General features: G+C 42.1%; 1 protein-coding gene across 6 annotated transcripts in view; it reads left to right on the forward strand.

Moving 5' to 3' along the window:
• Positions 1 to 24,405, forward strand: part of CUX1 (cut like homeobox 1) — a 271,868-nt gene that overhangs the window by 26,834 nt on the left and 220,629 nt on the right. For all 6 annotated transcript variants that reach the window (XM_064729553.1, XM_064729544.1, XM_064729547.1 and 3 more), the window contains exon 2: positions 22,653 to 22,763. In XM_064729553.1, coding sequence (XP_064585623.1) covers positions 22,653 to 22,763 — 111 coding nt within the window. The remainder of the gene's footprint in view (positions 1 to 22,652; positions 22,764 to 24,405) is intronic.

The raw sequence follows: 24,405 nt of genomic DNA on the forward strand, positions 1-24,405 counted from the left end.
TAAACTTGGCCAGCAAACAGAAACCAAGATGATGGAAGTCTTGGATGTTTTGTATTCTTCTATCTGCTTTCCCAGGGCTCAGCAATAGTACTTGGGGATTTAAGTGGTTTGGTCAGCATTACCTTTTTCAGCCTTTATATTTCCATAATAGTTCATAAACCTGCAAATAATGGTCTGCTCTGAGCTGAGCCAAAAATGAGTAATTTCCTTTTTTCTCCCCAGTACCTCAGAACTGGTCTGTAAGATTCTCCCCAATGGAAGAATGAGACATGTAATATACTGGAACCAGGGCTCATAAGAGAACCAAAATTAAATTCAAATAATCCTAAGAATTACAGATTGGGTTTTTTTCTACATGTGCAGAGTAGTCCCTTCATCCTTCATCTGCCCAGTTGCCATTTAATAAGCTTTTAGGTGTTTATTAGAATATGTGCCATTACCTTGCATCTGTTCCACTCCAGGAAATTGGCTGTTATCATCTGTTTTCTTCCCAAAATATTGGCTATTCCCTGTATGAGACTCTACCCCCTTAAATACAGTATTAAATATGGTGTTGATGCAGGCAGAGTCATCTTGTGCCTGTTCTGTTTTCCTGCTGTTGCTGCAAACAAATGTGAAGAATCTTTCCAAAAAGAAAAATCCTCAAGGATCCTTCATTAGATGTACTCCTGGGAATTGGTAATAGATACTTGAATATCATTCATTTTAGGAGCAGGATTTTGATGCCTATTAAAATCAAGGTACACGCTAAATATTTACCCTGTTTGTTTGGAAATGTGTGTTCCTTTTAACACAGCCTCTCATGCAGAGGAAATGCACAACTCACCAGAGCACTGAGCAGTGTTTCACAGGGATATCAGGGTTTCCACTGAATTGGGACCTTAATTTCCCAATTCCCAAAGGATGCTGTGCAGGCCTTGGCTGGCCTCGTGCAGGAGCAGATGGTACAGCAAGAAGAGCTCGCGAGTTCTGGGGGCCAAGGCTTGCAGCAAGCAGGGAAAAAAAAAAAAGGAAATGTTAATTTAGGAACTTAAAAAATCCCCTGATAAAGAGAAGGGAGAAATGCCAAAGGGAAGAAACAATAGTGTTGCTCTAAAAGTGGTGTTCTAAGCTCAAACCTAGGACGGAAGCTGTCCTGATCTCATCTGTGCAAAATCTATAAAATCCAATTACTCTGATAGCTGGAATTTAAATAACTAGAAACTTTGTGTCTAGTCTTGTCTTGCTTTTAGCTTTCTTTACAGTGGGAAAAACTGTCCAAGTCAGTGATAAGGAACCATTTTCTTTGGGGAGGAGTTTGAAACACCACCCAAGAATGATGTCATTCCTGACACTGTTCATATCCTGATTGGAAATCTGCAATGGTGAAAGAAAGCAGCATGTATTAGGAATGCTCTGTCTTTATAAACTTACTAGGCATTGTTTTAGGTGTTCTAAAACGAGTCTTGGCATATAGAGCAGATTACTGGGTTTAGAGAAGACCGGTCTACTTTTTAACTGGAAAAAAAATCATTACTCATAGCATCTGGTAAAGTGATAATGCACGGATTTTAGGCTACAGTGCCTTTTCTAAAAATATATTTGAAATGGAAATGGTACCGAGGTCTTTGCAGGTAAAATCCAACACCATACTCTAAAACATTAAAGGAGAAAAGACTTGGAAGCATCTGAAAAGGAAGTGGATTGTTAGAGTTGCTTGAGAATTTCTTTTGCTGTCTGTTTAGGTAATCATAATTAAAAAATGCCTGAATGATCTTAATAACACATGATTCAACTGACAAGCACTAATTGCTCTCTATCAGGCCAAGAGAAGATGAATGTTGTCAAGAAAACCACAAGTCAGACAAGCTGATTCTCTTCTAGTCTGACACCATGTTCCCATGTACAAACCAGTTTTTACTGGAGTCTTTCCAACATCAAAAGAAAATCCTTGCCTTCCCATTAATTTTCGTTGCTGGCAGGCTCGAGCTGTTTGTGACGAGTTACTTTCCTTACTATTGCTGGGCTGCTCATGCACAGGGTTGTGCAAAGGCAAAAATGTAAACAGGTTTCTCAACTTCTCCTTATCTTTGTAGTTAAACTGAGCACATTCTTGTACTGAAATATAGAGCATTAGGGATTAAAAAAAGAAACCCTATTTTTTTTTAAATTGTCTGAGGAATCCTTTTTTTCTTTGCCCTGCAATGTGCAGTGCACTGGGCCAGGTAGGATAACATTATTTTTCTTCAAAGATCTTCTTTTTTGAAGACAACCTATGCAAATGATATAGTTGCAGTGAAAAATCCCAGTTTTGTATAGCAGATGCTATCTGGCAGGATTTCCTGCTAGGTGATGTGTATCTAGTGCCATTTTTTTCTTTTGTTTTAACGATGCCTTTTTTGTCTGTGCTCTAGTCAAATGAAAAACTTGTCCTTTGTTGCTTGACTTTTCTATATTTCTTGATTTAGATACAAGCAGTAGGAGATATTCCACACTGTTTCATATTTTCCATTTATTTTTGGCCATGGGTTGCTCCATGGTGTTGTGAGGGTATGGGTCACTAGGGCAGCAATCTACCAGATAAATCCAGTGACCTTTCTTGTAAACAGGCCTTAAAAAACAGTGCCTGCTTTGAATGAAGTAAATTCTGACTTAGTCACTCCAGTGTTAATTATGAAGGGAGATCATGTTATGTTTTAATGTAGGTGTGAGACTCTTAAAAAAAAACCTAAGAAACCCTGGGATCTTTCTGTAAACAGAATATCTCCTTTAACCAGATATTTTAAGTTGGATCATTAAACCTCTCCCCAGAGCTCAGTAGTGCCAATTCATCTTTTAATTAGTTTTTCTGAGGAAGAGGGATATTGACTTGGTTGTGAATTCACGCTGCTCTCTGGAAGGACTTTAACTCAATCCACTTTTCTGGTTTTATGGAGAAGAACAGAAATCAGCTGCTTAAAACTTCACTGTAATTCTCAAACTTCAGTTATCAACCTTTGGGAATACTTCCCTGCCATATTTGCGGATTGGTTTAACTATTTGAGGGCCACCTTTAGCAAATCTTAAAAGGACTCTGTTTTAAGTGCCAAATTTGAGTGACAATTCCCAGTTTCAACTGCACAGAGTTCCCTGTCAGCATCTTGGTGCTGAACCTGATATTGAACCAGAGTGTAATGAACTCCTTTTCCTTACCAGATTTCTTTGCTTGTAACAAAACCCCCTTGCTGAAGGGTAATGTTGAAGTGCAGAGGGGAGGATGGTGATGAATATTATATCCAAAATACATGTGAAGGGAGCACTGAGCATTCCTGATTTGTTTTCCAGCCAGCCCCAGTCCCCCCCTATTTCCAGGGTCACCCTTACAGTTGTTCCCCAGTGCTTGGCTCACTGACAGCAGAAATAAGTAAATAAATCAGAGTAGAGAGGCAAGACCATGAACTGACAGTGGGTGGATTTGTCATTTCAAATCTCCTGAAAACAAAAAAGTACCTGTGTTTGTGTGTCAAAACTATTATCAAATCTATCTGAAATTATAATAATCTCTGACAGTTTAACAACATCATGGGTTATAAAAAGCACCACAGTAAGTTCCTTTTCTCAATTTTTGCACGTGATGGGGGAACAACAAATTCCCTTTTTCCTCAGATGGTGCCCAGTGCTGCTGGTGCTGCACACCAGGGATGAGGGGACGTTTTCAAATTGGAGGGCAGAGCCCTGTGCTGTCAGCTGGAGTTGAGATCCTTTCAGGGCAGCAACAGGAGAGGATTTGTTTGTTCCTACTTCAGAGTTTTCTGCAGAAAATAATGAGAACCCTAGAGTCTGTCCTGAAATGACAAAATCCTTTGCTTCTGTAGAAAAGTGAACAACTATTTAAAAAAGGAAGGGGGGGAGGAGGAGGGATTAGCATGGAGACTGTAACTGTGTTACCTGAAAAGCACCAGGATACCCCAGAATACACCCCAGAATACTGAATATTTTTGGGTATATTCAGTATACCCCAGAGTACTCATGGGGTATTCTGAAAATAGCTGTGATCAAATCTGGTTTTAATTTTTCACAGTGGTTTAGATAGGATAATTCTGGCATGTATTTGAGTAAAATATATTGAAAATAATATTTCTCTGGCACCTTCTGCTGTACAGAACAGAGCAGTGTTGGGGTGTGTGTAATATCAGAGTTCTTATATTTTGTGATGGTAATTTTTAGCAGTGGAATATTTAAGAAATAATTTGGGAGTTTATTCATGGACTTGCTAGAAAATCCATCCCCTTTGATATTTGTGCTAAAGGCAGGTATGAGGAGCAGATCTCAGTGGGCTCTGCTGGGCCGAGCAGTGTCCCCAGTCACAGGCACAGCCATGAGGAGGTGTCAGTGACAGTGTCCCTCTGCCAGGACAGTGCCCTGCAGGTGCTGAGGTGTCAGAGGGTACCTCTGGTGCCTGCTGTGGCTGTGATGAGCGCGTTCCTTGGCAGGGCACGGGCGGCAGGAGCGTGCCAGGCACTGATAAGCAGTGCCATCTAGGGTTGAGCCTGGCCAGGAGCTCATCCTCAGAGCCCCAGCCCAGCGCTGGAAGGTGTCCAAGGGCAGAGCGTGTCATTACTCACTCAGAAATATGGCTTGCTTTAGATGATAATATGTATTTTAAAAGTACTGAACAGCACAGCTTCTAATCCTCTTGTTATATCCAAAATACATACCTGTGCTAGGGAGACTTCAGGTTGTTTTTCCTGGGTCTGTTACATGAAGTCTGGGGTGTTCCATGGTGTGTAGGGAGGGATGAAGCATTTGGGCTGTTCTTTAGAACCAGGGGATGTTACCTTCAGGCTGCTGCATGTGGGAGAAATTCTGCTTGAGGAAAAGTTACTGCGTGGATTTGAAAGCAATATAATGGAGTTTGATCACAGGGTTAAGCACACCTACCCACAGCAGATGAGCTGCCCAGAAGTCACTGGGTCTCCTGTCTGGGTTTTGATGGCACTGCAAACCTTATCTTTTTCAGAGGTGGGATTGGAATTAAAAATTTCATCCTTTCCACAGGGCAACATGTTTGAAGTTCAGAGCAGCAGAGTCCTCTGACAGCACATTCATGTTTATGCCATGCATCTCCATCCCTCCTGCTTGCAGCTGAGGCATTCCTTAGGGGCAAAGTCTGTGGAAAAATCAGCTGCAAAACTGACCCAGAAGGGAAAAAAAATTTGTTTTACAGATGAGGTTTGTGTGTAGCTTTGGGGGAACTCATTAAGCTTTGCCAGCAGATGCTCTGGTCTTGTCAGCACCATCCAGAAAGGCCTTGTGGTTTAGGCTTTGGATTGCACTTTTCCACAAACACCCACATTATTTTAGGGTAAGGAACTGAGGAAGGTGCCAGTGTTGGAGTTGTGTCCTGTCCTTCTGTGCCCAAAGTGCAGTTGTGGTGCTGCTGGGGACACTTGGGCACAATCCCCACGCACACACCAACTGCTGCCTTTCTTCAGCCACACTCGGGAGCCACTTCCCAGCTGCTGGGGGTGCCTGTGGGCAGCCTTAGGTTTGCATTCATTTTCAGCAGTGTTTAAGTTCAAATGGCTCTAATTTACAAGACTAAAATCATATTTTAGTGGACAGAAACAGCTTACTTCCCAAAATGCTGAATGGTCTGTGCCACCTTCTGTTGCCAAATTATAGCAGGATATACAATGGTGTGTGGATTTTATTTTTTTCTTCTACTGTGAGGGAAAATCCTCACTGTGGTGAAGGAATGCAGTGATTTTATGTGAGGAGAGGGGCTGGAGGAACAGAGGCACATCTGTCAAGTGCAGCTTGTGCTCTGCAATTCTTGTGAATTCTGTGGGCTCTAAAGGGCCCCTTCTGACCCATGTACCCAACCTCTGTGCTACTTTCATTTCATACTGAAAATTATTCATTTTCCAAGGAATTTACTTGCCTTTTGGTTGTGTGCTTTAGCCAGGGGGTTTGACAGTGAGCTCAACCTACTTAAAAGGGAATTATTTTAGAGGTGCCCTCCACCCCACCCCAAAGCAGCAAGCGTGGTTTGCCTTGGCATTCCAGATCCCTGCTTCTTCCTGTTGGAATTTCTCTATTTGCTAGCTTCAGGCTTGCTGATTTCCTTATTTATTTAATTTTTTTAACCCTTTATTTTTTTTTCCCTCTGAAAAGAACTGGTATAAACTTCTTCAGCATGTTCTTTCTTGGCTCTCCTGATCAAATGACTAAAGGCTGGAGTGGGAAGAATGTCTGGCCTTTGAGTCTGTGATCTGCTGATTCATAGATAAATATCCTATAAAATACATAGTTGAGCTGCTCTAAGTTTAGGGCTGAATATTCTTTCATGATCTGTTTGGGAAAGAAGCCACAACTTGAGTCAGACTTTCCAGTTCAGTATGTCTTGGTTCCAGTATGATTAAATTCATCAGCCTGACTGAAAGTGAAGTCCTGGTTCTTGCTCCTGTGTGCTGAACTCATCCCAGTGCCCTTGCACTGTTTGTAGAGCCAGCCTTGATACCCCCCTGGCAAAGCTGCGTCACTCTGGGCCTTAAATAAAAATATTTGTGATCCTGAAGCATCTGAAACTCATCCTTGCAGGGCCAAATTAAATAAATTAAGCCTGGATTCAAAGTATTAAAAAGAAAAATCTGGTTATCAAACTGTGTAGGAGCATGGCAGGGAAAAGCCCAAAATCTCTTTCCTCCCTTTTTTTTCCCTGCCCCCAAAAGGGAAGTTTGGAGAGGAACTGGTCTGTGTTAGTGTTTAGTTTTCTGTGGTGAAGAAAATAAATGTTTTTGTAAAATTTGCACTTGTGGGGAAAGAGAGAAAAGAGATGAGTGCTGAACACAGTGATACGTGGTCTTTGCTTGGTTTTTTGTGGGAAAAAATAATTATGTAGCAAAATAAATTATGTAGAGTCTGAGAAGCACTTGTTTTCTTTCTTGATCTTGTTAAAGCATTTCTTAACACAATGGCTTTTTTTCTCAAGTATTAGCATTAATTACTGAAAATGTTAATAGGTTTTGTGGATTGTACAAGTGGGAAGACTAGCAACAACCTGATATTTCAAAAGAAAATAATATTCCATCCTCTAGATTCAAAGATAATTCAGGAAAGTAATAAAAGCTTGTGAAATCATATGGAGCAAAGCTTTATGTCACTTCACTCCTTCATCAGATAGAAAGCAAATACCTCATTTCATTGGCCAGCACTCTGTGTGTTGGAAATGACCCTGTCATTTTTTATTTTGCAAGTCCCTGATTTTCACGGATTTCAGTGGTGTCTTCCCTCCCCTCCTGGAGCAGGAATCTCCCACCCTTTGGCACTCAGAGCTGCTGCTCTCTGCAGTCAGTGTGCACCAACCATCACTCTGTAAATCACACACTGCAGGGCTTCATTAAAAATTTGGAGAACCATCTTATGACTGGGCTGATGATCTCATTTTATCCATACATGGTACTTATTAAATAAATACCTTTGAAGCATAGGAAACCGTCTGGGAACTGACTTGTGTTTCTTCCTCTGCTCTGTTATCTTAATTTGATTGGTAGGACAGAAGTCCTGAAAATATTTTCTAAGGGAAATATACATTGGAAATAAAGCAGTGCTATTCTTAGATCTCTTTGCAGACTTCCTACTTTTTTAAAACTTTTTTTTAAAACTTTTCTTTTTTTCCCCCCTTGTGACTTTGCTGTTCTTCAGGCGCTTTAACTTTGTCTGTGCCCTGATTTCCCCTGAGGGGAGGATTTGGTGAAGTCCTGAGCACGTTTCAGACCTGACTCCAAGGCAGCAGGAGGTTTTCCAAGAACTAATTCTGGCTGTTTCTGTGAGAGTCCTTGTCAGCACATTTTTTGCTGTAATGGTGAATAAACCCAGGTATTTTTGGTAACAGTGGTACACCACACCTCTAGGGAGCCTGTCCTTTGAGGATGGGTGTGCTTGGAGACTCAGGAATTGCACATCTTGTGCATGTTTGTGCTTCAGTCATGAGGAAGTGTTTGTGCCAACAGGCCAGGACAGAATCTCTGGGGAGTGAGCTTTTATTGTTTCACCAGGAAAAATACTCAGCCTCTCACCTTGTGTGGGTATTAACTGGTTAGCTGGCAATCAGAACTGTGAAACCTGACTGAAGGTGTCATCTCCTTGGGTTTGGGTTCCTTTGGAGGCATCCAAAGGAGAGATCCAACCATTGTGGGGCGGTGGATGGGAGGAATCTCCAGCAGGATGCTCAGTGTCCTGCCTGAGGAGGGCCTGGCACCCACAGCGTCCCTGTCCTAGCAGAGACGTGAAGTTCCCCCATCATGACCTCTCAGTGCTGCACCACCTTTGCAATGAAAATGCTCCTTCTGAGCATCCCAAAGAATGATTTTGGCTGTTCCTCCTTAATTCAGACCTCCCAGTTCAGACTCTGCCACTCTTTGCTTTAGCAGAGCGTTGCTTGCAGTGTGACATGAGCTCTTAGTTGCCAGGCCTCACAGAAGTCCCCATGTTAGTTAAGTCAACAAATGCTTTGCACAAGGACATAGCCACTCATCTAAGCCTTGATTTTTACCTATTGCTGTTGTTACCTGTGCAAAATTTGAGGGAGCAGCAGCTGCCAAACTACTGTTGAAAAAGAGGAGGAACCACCACCCAGTATTTAGCCCAGCTTGGTGCACATTGTGTTCTGGACTTCCCAAATTGGATTGAAGGTTTTGATTGAAAAGATTGTCAGCACTATGCAAATGAGAGGGAGAAGTGAAAGTGCATCTCGTGCAAGTAATTCCTATGTAGATAATTTGCCATAAAAATTTATATTGCAGTCCTTAAAACCTTCAGAGATTTATTCTGTCTAGGGAAAGGTGATTTATATGGTATTAAAACACTTTTTATGTTCCAGTCCTTTAGATTTAATGTTTATTGCCTATAAAAATGAAATCTTCCTGTGGATATTTAAAAGTTTTGGTACTGTGTGAAATATATATTCAGCTTAGAATCTGAAATGCTTTAGAGATGCAGTAAATAAGTGATGGAGTGTTACCTCAGGTTCAGCAGCCTTTGCAGTCCAGCCTTACTCCAGGGCTGAATCCATTATGTAGGTGGCATTTGCTTACCTTAGACATATGGTAAAGGAGAGCATGTAATGGCAGAAGTAATCTGTAATTTTGTCATTCTGTTTTGACTGACTATTTAGGGCTTTGTATATTTGTATGTTTGGTTTTTTTGACTGATGTGCAGTATAAAAATGCAGCAGTAGCTTTATTCCTTACCCACAAAAGGCTGGATTAAAGCACAAGATTAGGGCACACTGCAGGAGTGTCAAATGAAGGAAAAGCATTTTGCATCATTTCTCTAAATATCCTCTACCCATGGTGATGGGGGAGCAGCACCAGCAGTGCAGGGCAGTGGATAGATGGGCAAGGAGGAGTCTATTTCTCATCTAGTTGGTGATTTTTGCTATCTCTGTTATTGTCTGGGCAGAGACACAGAAGAAACTGTACTGCTTTGAAAGCATAATTCCCAACCTCACCCTCTCCCCTTTTATCATGGACAGTTTTTTAAAGCATAATCTATCTGTCTGGAAATGTATCAAATACAAAGCATGGAGGATAGAGCAGCAGATCAAGTGAGGCTTTACACAAAAATAGGAAAGTGTGTGTAGGTGTTTGTTTTGCCTTGTAGCTTCTGTAATGGTGGTGCCCTGGAGAAGTAGCTGAGGTAACAAGCTTTGCTCCTTCCCAAACATTTCCCAGCCTTTCAGGGTCCATCCCACAGCAAACCTGAGCCACATCAACCCTAAACAGTGTCCTGCTGAGGGAGATTGAGGAAAGGCTGGCAAGTCCTTTGGGGATTTTTTGTCTGCAGTTGCAGGTGGATGGCTGCACACGGAGCACAAAGATTAAAGATTGATTTACTTGTACACCCAGAGATGATGCTGAGGAATCACCAGCAGTGCTGTGTTGACATCAAACAGCAGCCAGCTCTCCCTCCCCAAATTGCTGTTTTCTAGCAGGAATTGAGCATTCCTGTGGGTGCCTGGCTGGATTCCCCTGGAGCCCCAAGCCCTGGTCCCCAGTTCTCACACCTCTGCCTCCTCCCCGTGTGGGAAGGGATGGGATGCAACTGGGATGTCGCAATGCCAGGCAGCCAGGGGGATGGCAGCAGTTCAAGAGGAACTCAGCTGAAACTTCCCAGGGCTGTAAATGTCTGTGCCCTGGCACGGCAGAGCCAAGGAAGCGTTGGAGTGGCAGCAGGAGTCAGGGATGTAAATGCAGCGCTTGATGCTGCATGTTCAGCCAAGGTGTTTTGTTTGGTGTTTGGAGGCAAAGCCAAGGTGTCCTCAGGTCTAAGGTAAGGCAGCTCTCAGGATGGTACAGACAACAAAACAAACCAAAGAAATACCAGAATTAAACCTTTATTTAGAAAATACACAACCAACCAACCTCCCAGCAAAACATAACACACCCCTCCCCTCCATTTTTATTCTGGTCTGCAGAAGAACTTTGAGAAGCCAGGATCATATTCTAAATGTCTTTTTCCTAGGTATTGTGAAAGAAGTGTTTATAGGGTTGAGAAATATGATTTAGCTAAACTTAAGTGAAAAACTGTAGCTGAAGAAATACTCAGGCATTGGTGGTTGTTTATCTTGGTTCCCTCATTGCCCAGGTTTACATCTCTAACCTGAGGTGACTGCTGCATTTCAGGCTTTCTCTTCCCCCAGTGCTGGTTCTGTGATCCAGAGAATTTTCTGCAAGGTGTTCTCACTCATCTGCTTTGGATACCTGTCCATAATGCAAAAATTAAATTCTCACATTTTTTGTGTACTGAAATCTGAAAATCCTTAAGAGGTTTTAGGCTCTCTGGGATGCTGCTGTTTGAGCAGATGTCTACAGATGTAGAAAAAATTACTCTTTTATTAAGATTATCCTTTGTACTTATCACCCAGATACACTGCCAAAACCCAGCTCTGGTGGTCTGATAATTCCATGGTTTTGTGGAGTTTCATATTTGTTCACTTGCTGCTTTTGCAATAAGCTTAGTAGCTACATGTACACCCAGAAATGAGTTTTCTTTTAAATACATAAATGTTCTTTAGCTACATCTTTTTTTTTTCATCTTTTCCTAATCATGAAGGATCTAAACTGAGCAAGAAAGAAAATCAGTTTCAAAGTGAAACCTCGGTTGTTTGATACAATGTGTAGCATGTTGTGTCATCTCAAAAAAGGCATTTTTGGATCAGTTTCATATTGTCAGGCCTGGGGCTTTATAGTGTTCCATCAGTTTTCTCAGCAGAAGTGTTTGCTGGCATTTGCATGAGGGTGTCCAACCTCTTGTCTGCATATTTGAAAGCTAAAATTTGGCTTCTCTTCAAGAGTGTCTAGATAAATGATGGAGGTACTAGAGGCAGTGAATCTGAGAGAGCAGCTCAGAGGTAATCCAGCTATTTATTTGTGGTTTGCTGAAAAAGCACATGGGGATGGAGAATGGCAGCAGCAACTTCAGGGTCTTCACTAAAAACCTGCAGTTTGCTGCTCTAGGTCACAAAATTCAGTGCTGGTTTGGGGTCAGAGATGTGTTTCTGATTAAATACATAATATAGATAGGGGATTGTTCATGAGAACCTGACTTTTGTTCCTAAAGGATCTGATAATCCTAGAATCATAAAACAGTTGGGTTGGAGGGCACCTTGAAGATCATCTACTTGGTTTCACCCACAGCAAAAGAGAGGGGAGGTATTTCCATTTTATCAGGAAATGGTGCTTTTTATTTCAGTTTTCATAGAGGATAGAGAGATGTGTGTGTATTTATATATGGACTGAAAATTGCTGTATGACAGAGTGCCTGGCAAAGACACAAACATAAATGATTTCTTGGTAACGAGATCACTTGTGTCCCTGGTACATCATCTCCCTCCCCAAACTGATGGGAAGCAAAAATTACTGTATTGGAGAGAACTGTATTTGTAGTTTCTTTCTGAGCGTGGGGAGGGAATGAAGTAATCTGTTCCATCAGCTTGTAAAACTGAGCTAATTAACAGACAATCAGCACTGATTGAGACAGCTGCATTCTTTACTGCGGGATTGTAAACACAGAGTCTTCACAGAATTGTTTTTACTGCCCTAAAGTGCAAGAAATTGAAATTGTATTTGATAGCCAAAATTAAGGACTTTTTAGTGCCAGTGTATCATAGCGAGGTTGACAGTGCCACTGCAGCTAAATCTGTTGTTTTCATTCTGGGGTGATTTGTTACAGTGAATAGTGGAGGAATTCTGTAAATTATCCCCAAACATTTTTTTTGCCTGGTTTAAAAAGTGTTTTAGCTGTCCTGTCTACCTTAGTTGTGGTCTTGGAGCAAATAGATATTGGCTGTCCATGGCTTGGAGGCATCTCCTGATTGGAAATGCCAAATTTACAATGTTTAAAAACTATTTTATAAATGCCTTTCTTAATGCATCACTTCTGGAAGGGCTTTAAATATTTCCTGATGTACAGTTTAGGCTATGCTATTAGAAATGTTGGTTTAAAAACAGTCAGTCCATGTTAAAAATACAGAGAATAGTCCTTGTGGCTCTGAACCAGCACCATTATTAGCATGAAGCATGTTAGTTTTTGTTAAATGCAGTTCTGGCTGCTGTCAGCTCCGATCCAGCCTCCTTGTGACTGCACACCAGCTAATTTTACTTCATGAGTCAATTCTGCTATTTTCCTTTTCATGTCACAGAAAATGAGCTTAACTAAGTACTGCAATATGTTGTTGGGAAACACCTAGAAAAGGCATTCTGCATTCCACCGCCTCTGCCTCTTGATTTCACTTCAGTGTGAAGTGGGCTTGGTATCTATTTATGCTGGACTGTAGTCATCCAGATTAAACAGAAAAAGCTGTAAAAAAATCTCTGAAAGGTTTCAAAATCTGGTCTTTTTAATTGTCCAAAATATGTCACCTTTGCTATTGGCATTAAATGCCAGATAGACGTTTCTCATTGTGTGTTGTCATGCCAAACTGAGTCAATGTTTGGGATTTAAATCAGAAAGGACACTAAGATGCCTAAATGGGACTTTTTAGTAGTAGGAAAAGCCTAAATAAAGAAATTGTTGCTTTCTTGTTTCCTATTTATATCTATAATTTTTTAGAAAACATCCACCAATTGCATTCACAGGCAATTTCTCAAAAAAAAAAAAGCTGTATTTTTTCCCATCATGGGAAACTGCCTAAACCTTACAGCAGTGCCCAGAAAGTCAACAAACTCAGAGCAAGGGAGGAAGCATGTTAGTCAGGAGTCAAGGACCGTTCCCTGGAAACCCTCTGCCAAATACTCTTCCTGCTTAAATTGTTTATCAAACAGCAATTTCATTTGCCAGTAATTTTCTTCTGATCTTGTTTTTGTTACTACTGATTTCTTAACGCAAGTTCCCCATCCAGCTTCCTCTGTGTCCCTGTCCCGTGCCCACTGCTCCATGGGGCTACTGAGCAGGGAGCAAAGACCTCCAGGGAAGGAAAAAAATCAGAATTTCAATGTGTCCCTGGATCAGCAGTAAAAGGGGAGGTGCAATTGGGCCTGCTAGAAGGGAAGCATTTCCATTATATATTTTATAGGTTTTCCCTAGTGCACATGCCTGTGGTTTAAGATTTTAAACTTATAACAAAAAATTCCAAGTTATGCCTAGCCCCATCTTTCCAAACCATATTTGTCATTGTAGGATAGTTTATTCATCCATTATCCCATTTCTGCAATGCCCAAAAACATGAAAAGGGAGCAAAACACGAGGTGATTAGTTCAAGTCTGTGGTAATTTTTTCCCATCCCTAAAGGAATTACTTTGTTGAAATGTGGTTTTAAAAGTATTTTTAGGTTGCTTTTTCAGTGTGTATTTATACTTTTGTTGGTAAATATTTTATATCCCAATGTTAGGAAACAGCTAAAGTAGCTTTGAGATTGGAAATTGCATTTGTAGACTGAAGGATTATTGAGTGGTGGCTGGGATGGACTCAGTCTGTACTGGTTAACCTTGTTAAAAAAATTAAAACTAATAACACATTTAATAAAATAAAAATTGTGAATTTTTGTTCTAGAAGACAGCATAGTTAGGAGTTGGGAGAAGTAGACTAAAAGCTGAGCAACGAGTTCGTTTTCATTTAGAATAAAAATAAAAAATCTTGAGTTTGTTTATTTTTTCTTTTTCCAACAGCAAGTTCCCAGAACTCCCCCTGAAACACACCTGTGTGTGTATATATATTATTGATTTATTGGTAGCAACCTGTATAGCAAGTTATAAATCCTGGGCTGTGTTACAGGACGTGTCCTGCTTAAAGCCTGGTCATGCTTCATTTACCAGCACAGCTCAGGCTGGAAACCAGAGTAACCCAATCCTTTAAATGATGTAACAGAGCTTAGTTAAAGAGTTGAACTCTCTGATACTTAAACCATTCCTTTAAGACTAGGTTTAACTTTGATCTGTGGTCAAAAGAATTATTTAATGTAGCTCATGAATCTGATCTTTCTTGGAAGTAAGACATTTGCTGAAGGTGTGTTATTACAAAATGGCAGCATAATCTCCTTCCTCCTGAGCATGGGCTGCTGCATTTGGGCTTCAGAAAAATGGCAAGAATACTGCATTTAGTAGTTTAATTGCCTTTTATTTTATATGTGTTTCCAATTTAAGGGCCAAAACTCTTTTTAAAATTGTCTACCAAAAATTTCATTTGTGGTTCATGGGTGCTGTGCACCTCCTGTGTGGTCTGCTGGGATCAGGAGTACAGTGAAGGTTTTTTATGGGTTATGGATCCTGTGCATCTCCTGGCTCCCAGTTTGCTGGGATCACAAACGTGGTGGTGTGGAGGGATAGAATGTAAGAAAATAAAGATGGTGCAGAAGGTAATCTCACCCCTGAGGAGTTGCAGCTGCACTAATTAGCAAAGATTAGCAACAGGCCTGCCTTTAACAGGCCACAGCTGTGTCCAATGAGGATGAGTGCTAAAAAGAGTGGGTTAGCTGGGTGAGGATGGAGTTGGGGTTTGTTGGCTGGGCTGTGAGGAAGGAGAAAGAGTCAGTGCTGTGAGGAGGTGCCCATGAGAAATCACCAAGAAGGTATGGAACTTCTGCAATAAGATGACAACATGGTGGAGCTGTCTGTTGTCCCTCAGTGTCCTTCTCCATTCCCTGAGTGTGTGGAGGGCTGAGGAGGGGAACAGGGGACATTCCTCCTGTCCCTGCTGCCTGTGACAGACGTGGAGGGGTGGGGAGGACAGCCTGGCCTGCTGGGACCATCACCATCATCTCCAGGCTGGTTTTTATGTTCTCTGTGGCCATTTCAGCCATGGGTAGTTGGCTGCTGTGGTGTGGTCAGCATGGCCACAGGCTTTGTGCTTTGGTCAGCCTCTGATCAACCAGCCAGACAGGAGACCAAGCAGATGGGCTTGGCACTGGGTTGTGCAAGCATCAGTGAGTTTTTCCTTTGGTTTCCCATAATTTATTTCATTTGGCAAAAGAGGATGCAGTTTGAATCCCCACCACCCTGTAGCTGCCCTCAAAGTCACACATATTAACCTAAGGCATTTTTTTTTTGTTTCTTTCACAGTGATTAACCAGCATGTACATGATGAACTTAATTTTAGCTGTAGAAAGCCAGCACAGGGCAGTTGAGCAGGTGTTCACAGGGTTGTATTGTGATTTTACACCACAGCCAGTGCATGGTGGGTGAGCAGATTGCTCCAAGCTGGAGCGGCCCTCAGCACTTCCCACTGTCCCCTTGCTATATCCATCTGAAATCCTCCCTTCTGGGGAGCCTCACTGCAGCAACACTTAAATTAACTCATTACTTTTTGGTTTTTTTCTGTTGTGGGTATTGAAGCAACGGGTCTGAACTTTAGTTTTTCAGTGGAAGAGTGTGAAATGGTGCTGTGGGAAGTGGGTGAAGCTGTAGGCAGCTCCCCAGCAGGATGGGAGCTGTGGCTGGCTGGGGATGTGCTGTGCTTGCAAAACCAAGGGAGCCCTCTCCCCAGCAAACACTCACTTTTTACACTCACAAATTTCACTTTTTTAGGAAATTTATGTCCAAAGTGTGATGAACTGCAATGCAAAATCAAGCAGAATTTTAAGGAACTGTGGGGTGGGTTTGGTGACAGATTCCTGCTGGGTATTGAGCCCCAACTGTGGGGCTTTGGGTGAGGTGATGGAAGCTGGTGGTTTCCCACTGTGGAATTCCTGGGGGATGCAGAGGGCAGGGAGTGCTGCTGCCTCTGGAAAAATCCCCCTCCCAGGTGGGTTTTAGCTCACCCAGTGCTCAAGGTAAATGGTGCTGCTGTAGGGCTGAGGTGAGGAGCAAAGGGATTAGTGATGCTCTGGGGTAGAAACTGGGCAACAGGAGGAGGAGAGAAGCTTTGGGGTGAAGGTTGAGGGTGCTGTGAATGAAGCCTGAGCCTTCTTATTAGAAGGCTCTATTATTATTTCTTATTTCACATCACCCACCTGCTGCCCCTGTGAGCAGACCCTTGTAGCTGGGACTTGTGCAGTCATTCTGCACCTGGGTTTGAGGAGGATGGAAAGAGAATAAATAATGCTGGAAGAAGAAAAACTACCTTTTGAAACAAATATGCAATGTTTCATTATTTTCTTGAGTGAGAGAAAAGGTTTGTTCAGTACAGACCTTTGGCATTGGATTGTCTCCAGTTCTTTGCATTTTCTAAAAAGTTTTGAATTCAAGGTGTAGAAGAAAAGACAGGAATAATCATCTCAACTCTGGCACTGCCAAGCTTTTCCTCTCACAGTGCATTTATTGCTGGCATCAATATCTGTGTGGCTTCTTTCTGCTGATTGCAGCTCCTTTTGAAAAGCCAGTGCTACCTTTCCCCTCTTGCAAAATAGTTTGGTGAGTTTTGCCTACATTTGTGGCACTGGCTGTTCTTGTGAGCAGACAAAGCCACAACACCCTTTCTTATTACTTTTTCTTTTTTTGTGGTGGTTTTTTTTAGTAGCCTGCTAATTAAGATAATTTTATTGATGTCTCCATTGGCACCTCTGTTCTTGCCCTCTTTGTTCTATGCAGTGGCCACCACACACGTTGACTCCCTGTCGCCAAAAGCATTGAGTAGAGCCCTAAATTTGTTTCAGTTAAAGCTTTGGAGTCAAATTACTTCAGTGTGCAGAATAAAATGTGTTTATTGAAATTTTCTGACTAATTCTGCATATGAAAGGTACTCACATCAGTTTGCCAAGTGGCAAAATGCTTCCTAAGAAATGTGTTTTAATGCTTGTGGGTTTTTACTGTTTTTTCCCTTCCTCTGGGAGTGTAAATTACAGGTATTCTGCTCTTTGTTATTTCTCCAGCAGTCACTGCTGAGGTGTAAGATGGGATCGTGGTTCTTGAGATGTTGTGCTCTTGTTGAACTGTTTGGTCTTTCCTTTTGCTTGTTTTAGAAGGGCCTTTACAGCAAGACTGGCACAAACTCCCCTCACAGAATCCTTACAAAGTTTTACCTTTCTAAGCACTTTCAGCTCAGAACTGGGGCTGGCCTTTTACAGTCAAAACAGACATTAATAAAAATTCCCAGTGTCAGCTCTGTGGTTTCTCCCCCAGTCATAATCTAGAGCTTTATCAGGTGAACGTGGCTTTGTTTTTCCAGAGTAACACACCAAGCTTGCAACGCAGTTTATAATTTCTGAAATATTTTGAAATACTTTTATAATTGATATGTTGATTTCTGGATAGGTGCAAATGATGGGGTTTTGAGACTGAAGGGTGGATTGCCTCATGGAGCAGTCAGGGAAATGTAGAATTTCCCCAAGACAAGTAGGCTGTGAATGTGCAGAATTGTGCCAGATGCTTCTACATTGGTGTCATCCTGGCACCAGGAAATTTTCCTTTAATAGGAAATTAAAAATTGCAAAAAGCTACATTGAGAGCTTTGATAGATCTGACAAATGCACTCCTGTGAGAGGATGAAAACAGAAATGAAACTTCTGAAAATTCCTTTCAGTAGCAGATTATCAGTAGACAGGGGAGCTGATTGAACTGGTGATAAAGGGAAATACCTCAAGTACACAGGAACAGGATTTCAGGGGAAGTGGTTAATGCTACATTTACTGGTAGAAAATTCCTAATCTACATGAAGTTGTGGTTTGTGTTGGTCATTGTAATAAGTAAAATGAGTTTATCGTGAATCCCAGAATCATTAAGGTTGGAAAAGACCTCTGAGATCATCAAATCCACCTAAACCAGAGCACTGAGTGCCATGTCCAGTTGTTTCTTGAACATTTCCAGGAGTGGGGACTCCACCACCTCCCTGGGCAGCCCATTCCAATGCTTGACCACCTTTTCTATGAAAAAATTCTTTTTGGTGTCCTGTTAATCTCTGCAGCCATGCTGAAGGCTTTCAAAGGCACAGCTTAGGCTCTGCATTCCATATCAATAAATAATCAGTTTGTCTTCAAGTTGTGATAGGTTTTTCTTGCTCCACTGTAGGAGCTTTGTGGTAAATGCAGCAAGTTTAAATATGGGAGAGTTACAAAAGTTTGGGATACAGTTATGTCACAGTATTTATAGATGGTTATTACAGGTTATTATTTTATCACTTCTTCCATGTAGGCCATGGGAATATTGATTCAAAGCAGAGACTGAGGACTAGTTCTGGTTGTTGGAGCAGCTTTTGGGGGAATTGGGCTGCTGATGTGTGGTGGTTTCTTTGGTTGTGAAATGCCCATGGCAGGGCAGTGCCAGTAACTGTTAGAAGTGGGTGAGGGAACAGAAACTTCATAGACAGCCAAACAAGTTCAGTTTCTTTCCAAAATTGTTTTCCTAAGTGAGTAATTTTTAGGATTCACCTTTGAGAGCAGCCCCCCAGCAGCTCCCAGGGCTCAGCATGGAAGAGCTGACTTGAATCTCCTTATTATGGGAAGGAAAGGCCTTGTTGTGTTTAACTGGTCAGCGGTGCAGCCCTGCTGCTGGGTGATTATCAGAGAATGCATCTGGTAGGCAAAGACGTGTCAGCAGCAAAGGAAAACAACCTTGAAACTGGCCTGCAGTTAGCCTGCAGTTTCATAATTACTTGGGGCGATGCTAATTGCAGGCTGGTGCCCAAAGGGGGATTCCACAGCTCCCTGCTGCAGTGGTGCCACTCGTGGGGGCACAGCTGGCCCTGCACTGGGAGCTGGCTGAAGGTGGGAAGGGAAGGATGAGATGATTTCAGCAGGGTCCCATGCAGCCACAGCACCCTGGGGTGACAGAGGCAGGATGGGCAGGGAGCCCAACAGGGTCTGGGAACACCTGAGTTAGGAGAACATAAATTCACTCCAAGGTGATTGTTGTTACACTGCATAGTGGATTGATCCTAGTTTTAGTTTTTTTAATTTCTATACTGCCTGAAAGAAAGCTTTTCATGTTTGTTTTCTGGGGACTGTTTCTAATGACTCCCACTCTTAGGAGCATAAGACTTTCTTGTCTCCTCTCCTCCCACTGCCTCCCTCCCACCTCCAGTAAATTTACTGAAATGGGTCAAAGTAGAAACCCTGGAGAGAGTTCTTTAGTTCTCTCTGAACTGTGCCTGCCCTGAATCGATGGCACTTTGGGGCAGGGGGAGGGATAATGGTCTTGCTTGTTCTCTCAAATGTGCTCCAAGCAGTGGCTCCCTTTCTGCCGGTGGCTCTTTTGGGCCACAAAGTTCATTAGCCAGTGTTGAATCATCAGCTTCAGAACTGAATTTCCAGGCTTTGAATCCTTTCCACAGCCAGGTCACTGCTGCAACACCTTTGAGCCCTGGTTTTTGTTTGCTTTTCATTGGAGCCCTTTGGATTTCAAAGGGAAGGATGATACTGAGACATGGGCTCCTCTTTTTGACTCTCTGTACAGAATTATGTCTCCTTTTACTTGTTTTCTACTTAGGGAGTGATTGCAAGGCTTGGGGAAGTGTTTATGTGTGAGTGTTACAATGCACTCAGGTCTAAAATACTGATATTACTGCTATTTGCTCCTTAAAATGAGCTTGTTTGCAGAAATAATGCATTGGCCACATTAATTTTTTTTAAAGATTAAATCACAAAAGTATGAAAAATCCACCATTAGTCCTTGTGGGTGATAATCCTGTCTCTATTATTAGGTTTAAAGAAATGAAACTTGTATTGTACACTGTTCAGATCAAGTAAGGAAGAAAAGATTAGCAATTTTCCAAACAGTTTTGATTTGGGTCTTACTACCTATGACATAGCTTGAAGATTTAATACCTTCTTTTGTATCAGACCATGGGGTTGGATACCTGCTGCTCCTCAGCTGCAATTGCATCTCACACTCTCAGTTGCTCATCAGTGCAAGATGTGGAGCTCCAGAATGAGCTCAGTGCAGTGTGAGCTGTGCCTGATATGGCTCAGGAGGAAATGCTCTGTGGGGAGGAATGATCAGCCCTGTCCCAGAAGGAATTCAGAAGGTAAAGGAAGGAGCCTGGTGCAAGTGCACTGTGGCTCTGGCATCAGTCAGGCAGTGAGGTGAGAAAGCCCTTTGTCATTTGCTCCCTGACTCTTCATGGTAGCACAAAACACGGAATTTATTCCTTTTTTATCCAGTTCTTTTTCTTTCTTGTCTCTAAACTTGGAAGCACAGGTCTTTAAAACCTCCATTGCTCAGGTTCCTCGCTAGAGATTGATATCAGAAACCAAACGCTTGGTTCTTTGCTCCACTGAAATTCCCTCTTACTTCATGATTTGTGTTTTCTTTGCTTGGCTCTAAATGTGTGCTTCCTTTTTAAATATAGTTTTCCAAGTTTCTGGCCGTACCAGATTGTTTATATTTTTTAAAAGCCTTCTGCTTAGCCGTTATATTGCTCTTTATAGTTCTGCTTAACCACATTGGTTTCTGTTGCTCTTTTTTCTTGCATAAACTTAGCTGGGATGAATTTCAAATGTGGTTTATCCAACTGTTAAGTATTTCCCACTTTTCTGCAATAGATTTCACATATGTTACAGAATTCCAAACCAAGATCTGGTGGACATATTGCCCTGTTTCTTTACCCAAAGTCAGATATAGAAGGATTTTTAAGCATTTCAGTGACAATATTTAGGTCACTGGTTCCAGCACGCTGCTTGGCTTCAAATCCATTTGTCATATTGAGCTGGTTTCCAAGGATTAGGATAACTATGGTCCATACATTTATTAAAAAATGTTAATTTTTTGCTAATAAACCTAAAGGGGGAAAAAATATTGGTCCTCTTGAGTTGGGAGCTCAAAAGGTTTTTTATTTTCCATCCAAAGGTCAAACTGTGGAGTTCCATAAGAGATATCCATCCATCCAGGATTTACCCATTCAAAAATGTATCCAAAATTAGGAATTAGGCTTTTTCAGAATATTTAGACAGTAGTATTTGTATCAAGTAACGAGTCAGCAACTTGCCCACCTATTTGGGGTCTGGTGTTAGAGCTGACAGGAGGTCCCAGGCTTGTGCTTTTGGTCCCTTACAGGTGGTTGAGTTATGAACAGAAACATGAGTTTTTTCAGAAATATGGCAAGTTTCTGGTAGAAAACTGGAGAATATTGGGAGTTCTGCGGGCAGGTTGGAGGGATGAGGTGAAGGTACTCGTGCTGTAACGTGTTCTCACTTTCCATGAACTTTTCTCACAGCCAGGTTTTTCTCTTTTTGAATTAATAAGAGGATAAAACAGTGCCAAATTTCTTTTATGAACTCTTGATTCTCCCAGTGACTTGGGGAACAATGTCTGTAGCTGAATGGAGAGGTTTGCCTTTATTTTCTCATTTTATGTGGAAATACTGCAGAAGAGGCACAGAGTGACACTGAGGATTGAGTGTTGTTGGTTTATGCACTGATAAGTGACCTGTTCAATCTATTATGGTGACATTTGGAGGCACAGCACTGAGTGGAGGAATTGGGATGGGGATAAAACACTTGGAAAAAGCTGGAAAGCAGTGGGAGCTGTGCTTCAGCTCAGCAGAAACTGTTGGAAAATACTCTGGCATTCATCTTAAAAAAAGATATGTTTTTGGAGAAGAAATGGACATACCTGCTAATGCCTTGGAGGAATAGATTGCAAAAAGATAATTTTGTATTCAAATAAGACAAGACTTAAATAGAAAAGGGCACTGGAATATATATATATATATATATATACACACACACAATGGAATATATGGAATTATATACAGCATGTCATAGGAAATTAAGAGTGACTGAGGTGTAATCAGTCCAGATTTAAGTATAAGGTTAACCAATATTTCAATTAATAAATTTTTATAGTAGAATAACTCAAAATAGGAAAAATCAGTGTCTTTAAAAAGAGCAGGCAGGTGAAAATAAACCTGGTTTGAATATGTCCAAGATCTGTAATCTTCACTGGACTTGGGCATTTATTAGGAGGTGTGCATTGTGTGCCATTGCTCCTGTGCTGTGTGATGCTGGGGTGGAGCCATGAACAGTTTTGAGAAAAAGGGTGATGTTTTGGTTGCAAGATGGAATCCAGAAGGCTGTAGGCTCTTATTTGCTGTTATTCATGAGGTCAGATCTCTGGAAGCTTGGTGCTTGTTCTGTGCTGCTCCCTAGCCCTTCCATCTCCAAATTCCCAATAACATGGTGTATGTATGAGGGCTTTTGGGATTTTTTTTTTTTATTTCTGTAACAAGCAGAGCTCTGAATTTTTTTTTTCCTTTTTTTTTGTTTGTTTGGGGGTTTTTTTGGTGTTTTGTTTATTTTGTTTATGTTTATTTTTCCTTTACAGAGGGAGCTCGATACCACAGCAACAATATTGGCGAACCGGCAAGATGAAAGTGAGCAGTCCAGGAAAAAACTCATTGAGCAAAGTCGTGAGTTCAAGAAAAACACTCCAGAGGTAAGGAGAAAATCTGTCCCAGTCTCTTGCTGTAGTAGTAGGTGGGCTTAGGCATGTGCAAGTGATGATTTCTTAATGATTTATTTCTATAATTTCCTTGTATTTATTGCCAGGGCCTTATCTGCTTATATCTGATGTTTTCCTCATCAGGGAGCTTTTGCATTCTGCAAATAATGAAATGTGGATTGATGTTTTTAGAGGAAGCATCAGCACTGGCCTTCAAGCAGGCTTGCTCTAAATTATATAATAATGTAAAACCTGGAGAATTGCAAAAAAAAATTGTTCACCAATCCAAACTCGGAGCACTTGGATGTAGAAAGTGACATTTTGCTGCCTAAATAAATCTATATCAAGGGCATAACTTCAAAGATGCTCATTTTTCCATCAAAAATCACATTAAGTTTCACTGTTGATTTCACTGGAAACACAACAAGGTCAGGGCTGAGCCAAGCTCCCCTGGGAGGACGTGCATGGAGCACAGGTGTGGGGCAAAACCAGTGGGGAAACTGGGAGAGCTGAATGTGATCTGTGAGAAACTGGGAGTGCTTCAACTCCTCATGAGCAGCCACCTCAAACCCACAGATAATCTCACTTGGTTCCCTGCTGAAAGCAGAGCAGTGCTCAGGGCTGGCTGCCTCCTCTGTTTGTTTTGTGGATTTGGGTATTTTTTTCCCCTGCTGATTGCCAGCAATCTGTTCATCCAGGAATGTTGTGGCATTTCAAAGCCAGTTCCAGATAAACTGATCTGCCAGCACCAACTCCTTCCAAGGCTCTTCCTGGGAGGGAAGCAGCAGGCAGCTCTCCCAACCTTCAGTGCTGCTTCTTCAGCAGCAGATGCTGCCCTGCATCCTGGGGGTGCAGATCTTTGGGGTCTGTCCTGCTCACTGGGATCCAGCTCTTTGGGGTTTATCTGCTCACAGACACTGATCCCTGGGATCCAGGGGTTTTTTTGGGGTCTGTCCTGCTCATTGGGATCCAGTTGTTTGGGGTTTATCTGCTCACAGACACTGATCCCTGGGATCCAGAGGTTTTTTGGGGTCTGTCCTGCTCACTGGGATCCAGCTCTTTGGGGTTCATCTGCTCACAGACACTGATCCCTGGGATCCAGAGGTTTTTTGGGGTCTGTATTGCTCACTGGGATCCAGCTCTTTGGGGTCTGTCCTGCTCTGCCTCTCTGTGGCAGGCCCCAGGGTTTTTCTTGGTGATGGTTCTGTCACACCCAGGGCATTTCTCTGGGCTTACATAAACACCCCAGAGAGCAGAGCAGGACTTGTCTGCAAATCCCTTGGCACCTCAGATTCTCATTCATCTTAAGGCTGAGAAGGTGAAAGTGCCAGGACTTGTGGGGATTTAAGGAGAGTGGACAACTGTGCTTTGGAAAAGGCTTGTAGAGCCTGGCAAAGAGTGGAAGTGCATTTGTGTGGGATCTGAGGGGAGAAGGGAAAGTACCAGCAGGGTGAGAGCCTGGCAGGGAAAACGTGGATGGTTTGGTGTTGGAGCTGGGCTTTGGGTGCAGGGCTCCCCCAGGCTCTGGGCAGTCCCTGGAGGGCAGGAGGCTCTGTAGACATCAGCTTTAACCCCCCAAGGCCCTCATGGTTTGAGGCTGTGGCCATGGAAAGGCTTCTTCAAACCAGGGCTGCTC

The sequence above is a fragment of the Zonotrichia leucophrys genome, chromosome 19 (assembly GCF_028769735.1).
Source record: "Zonotrichia leucophrys gambelii isolate GWCS_2022_RI chromosome 19, RI_Zleu_2.0, whole genome shotgun sequence".
Classification (NCBI taxonomy): domain Eukaryota; kingdom Metazoa; phylum Chordata; class Aves; order Passeriformes; family Passerellidae; genus Zonotrichia; species Zonotrichia leucophrys.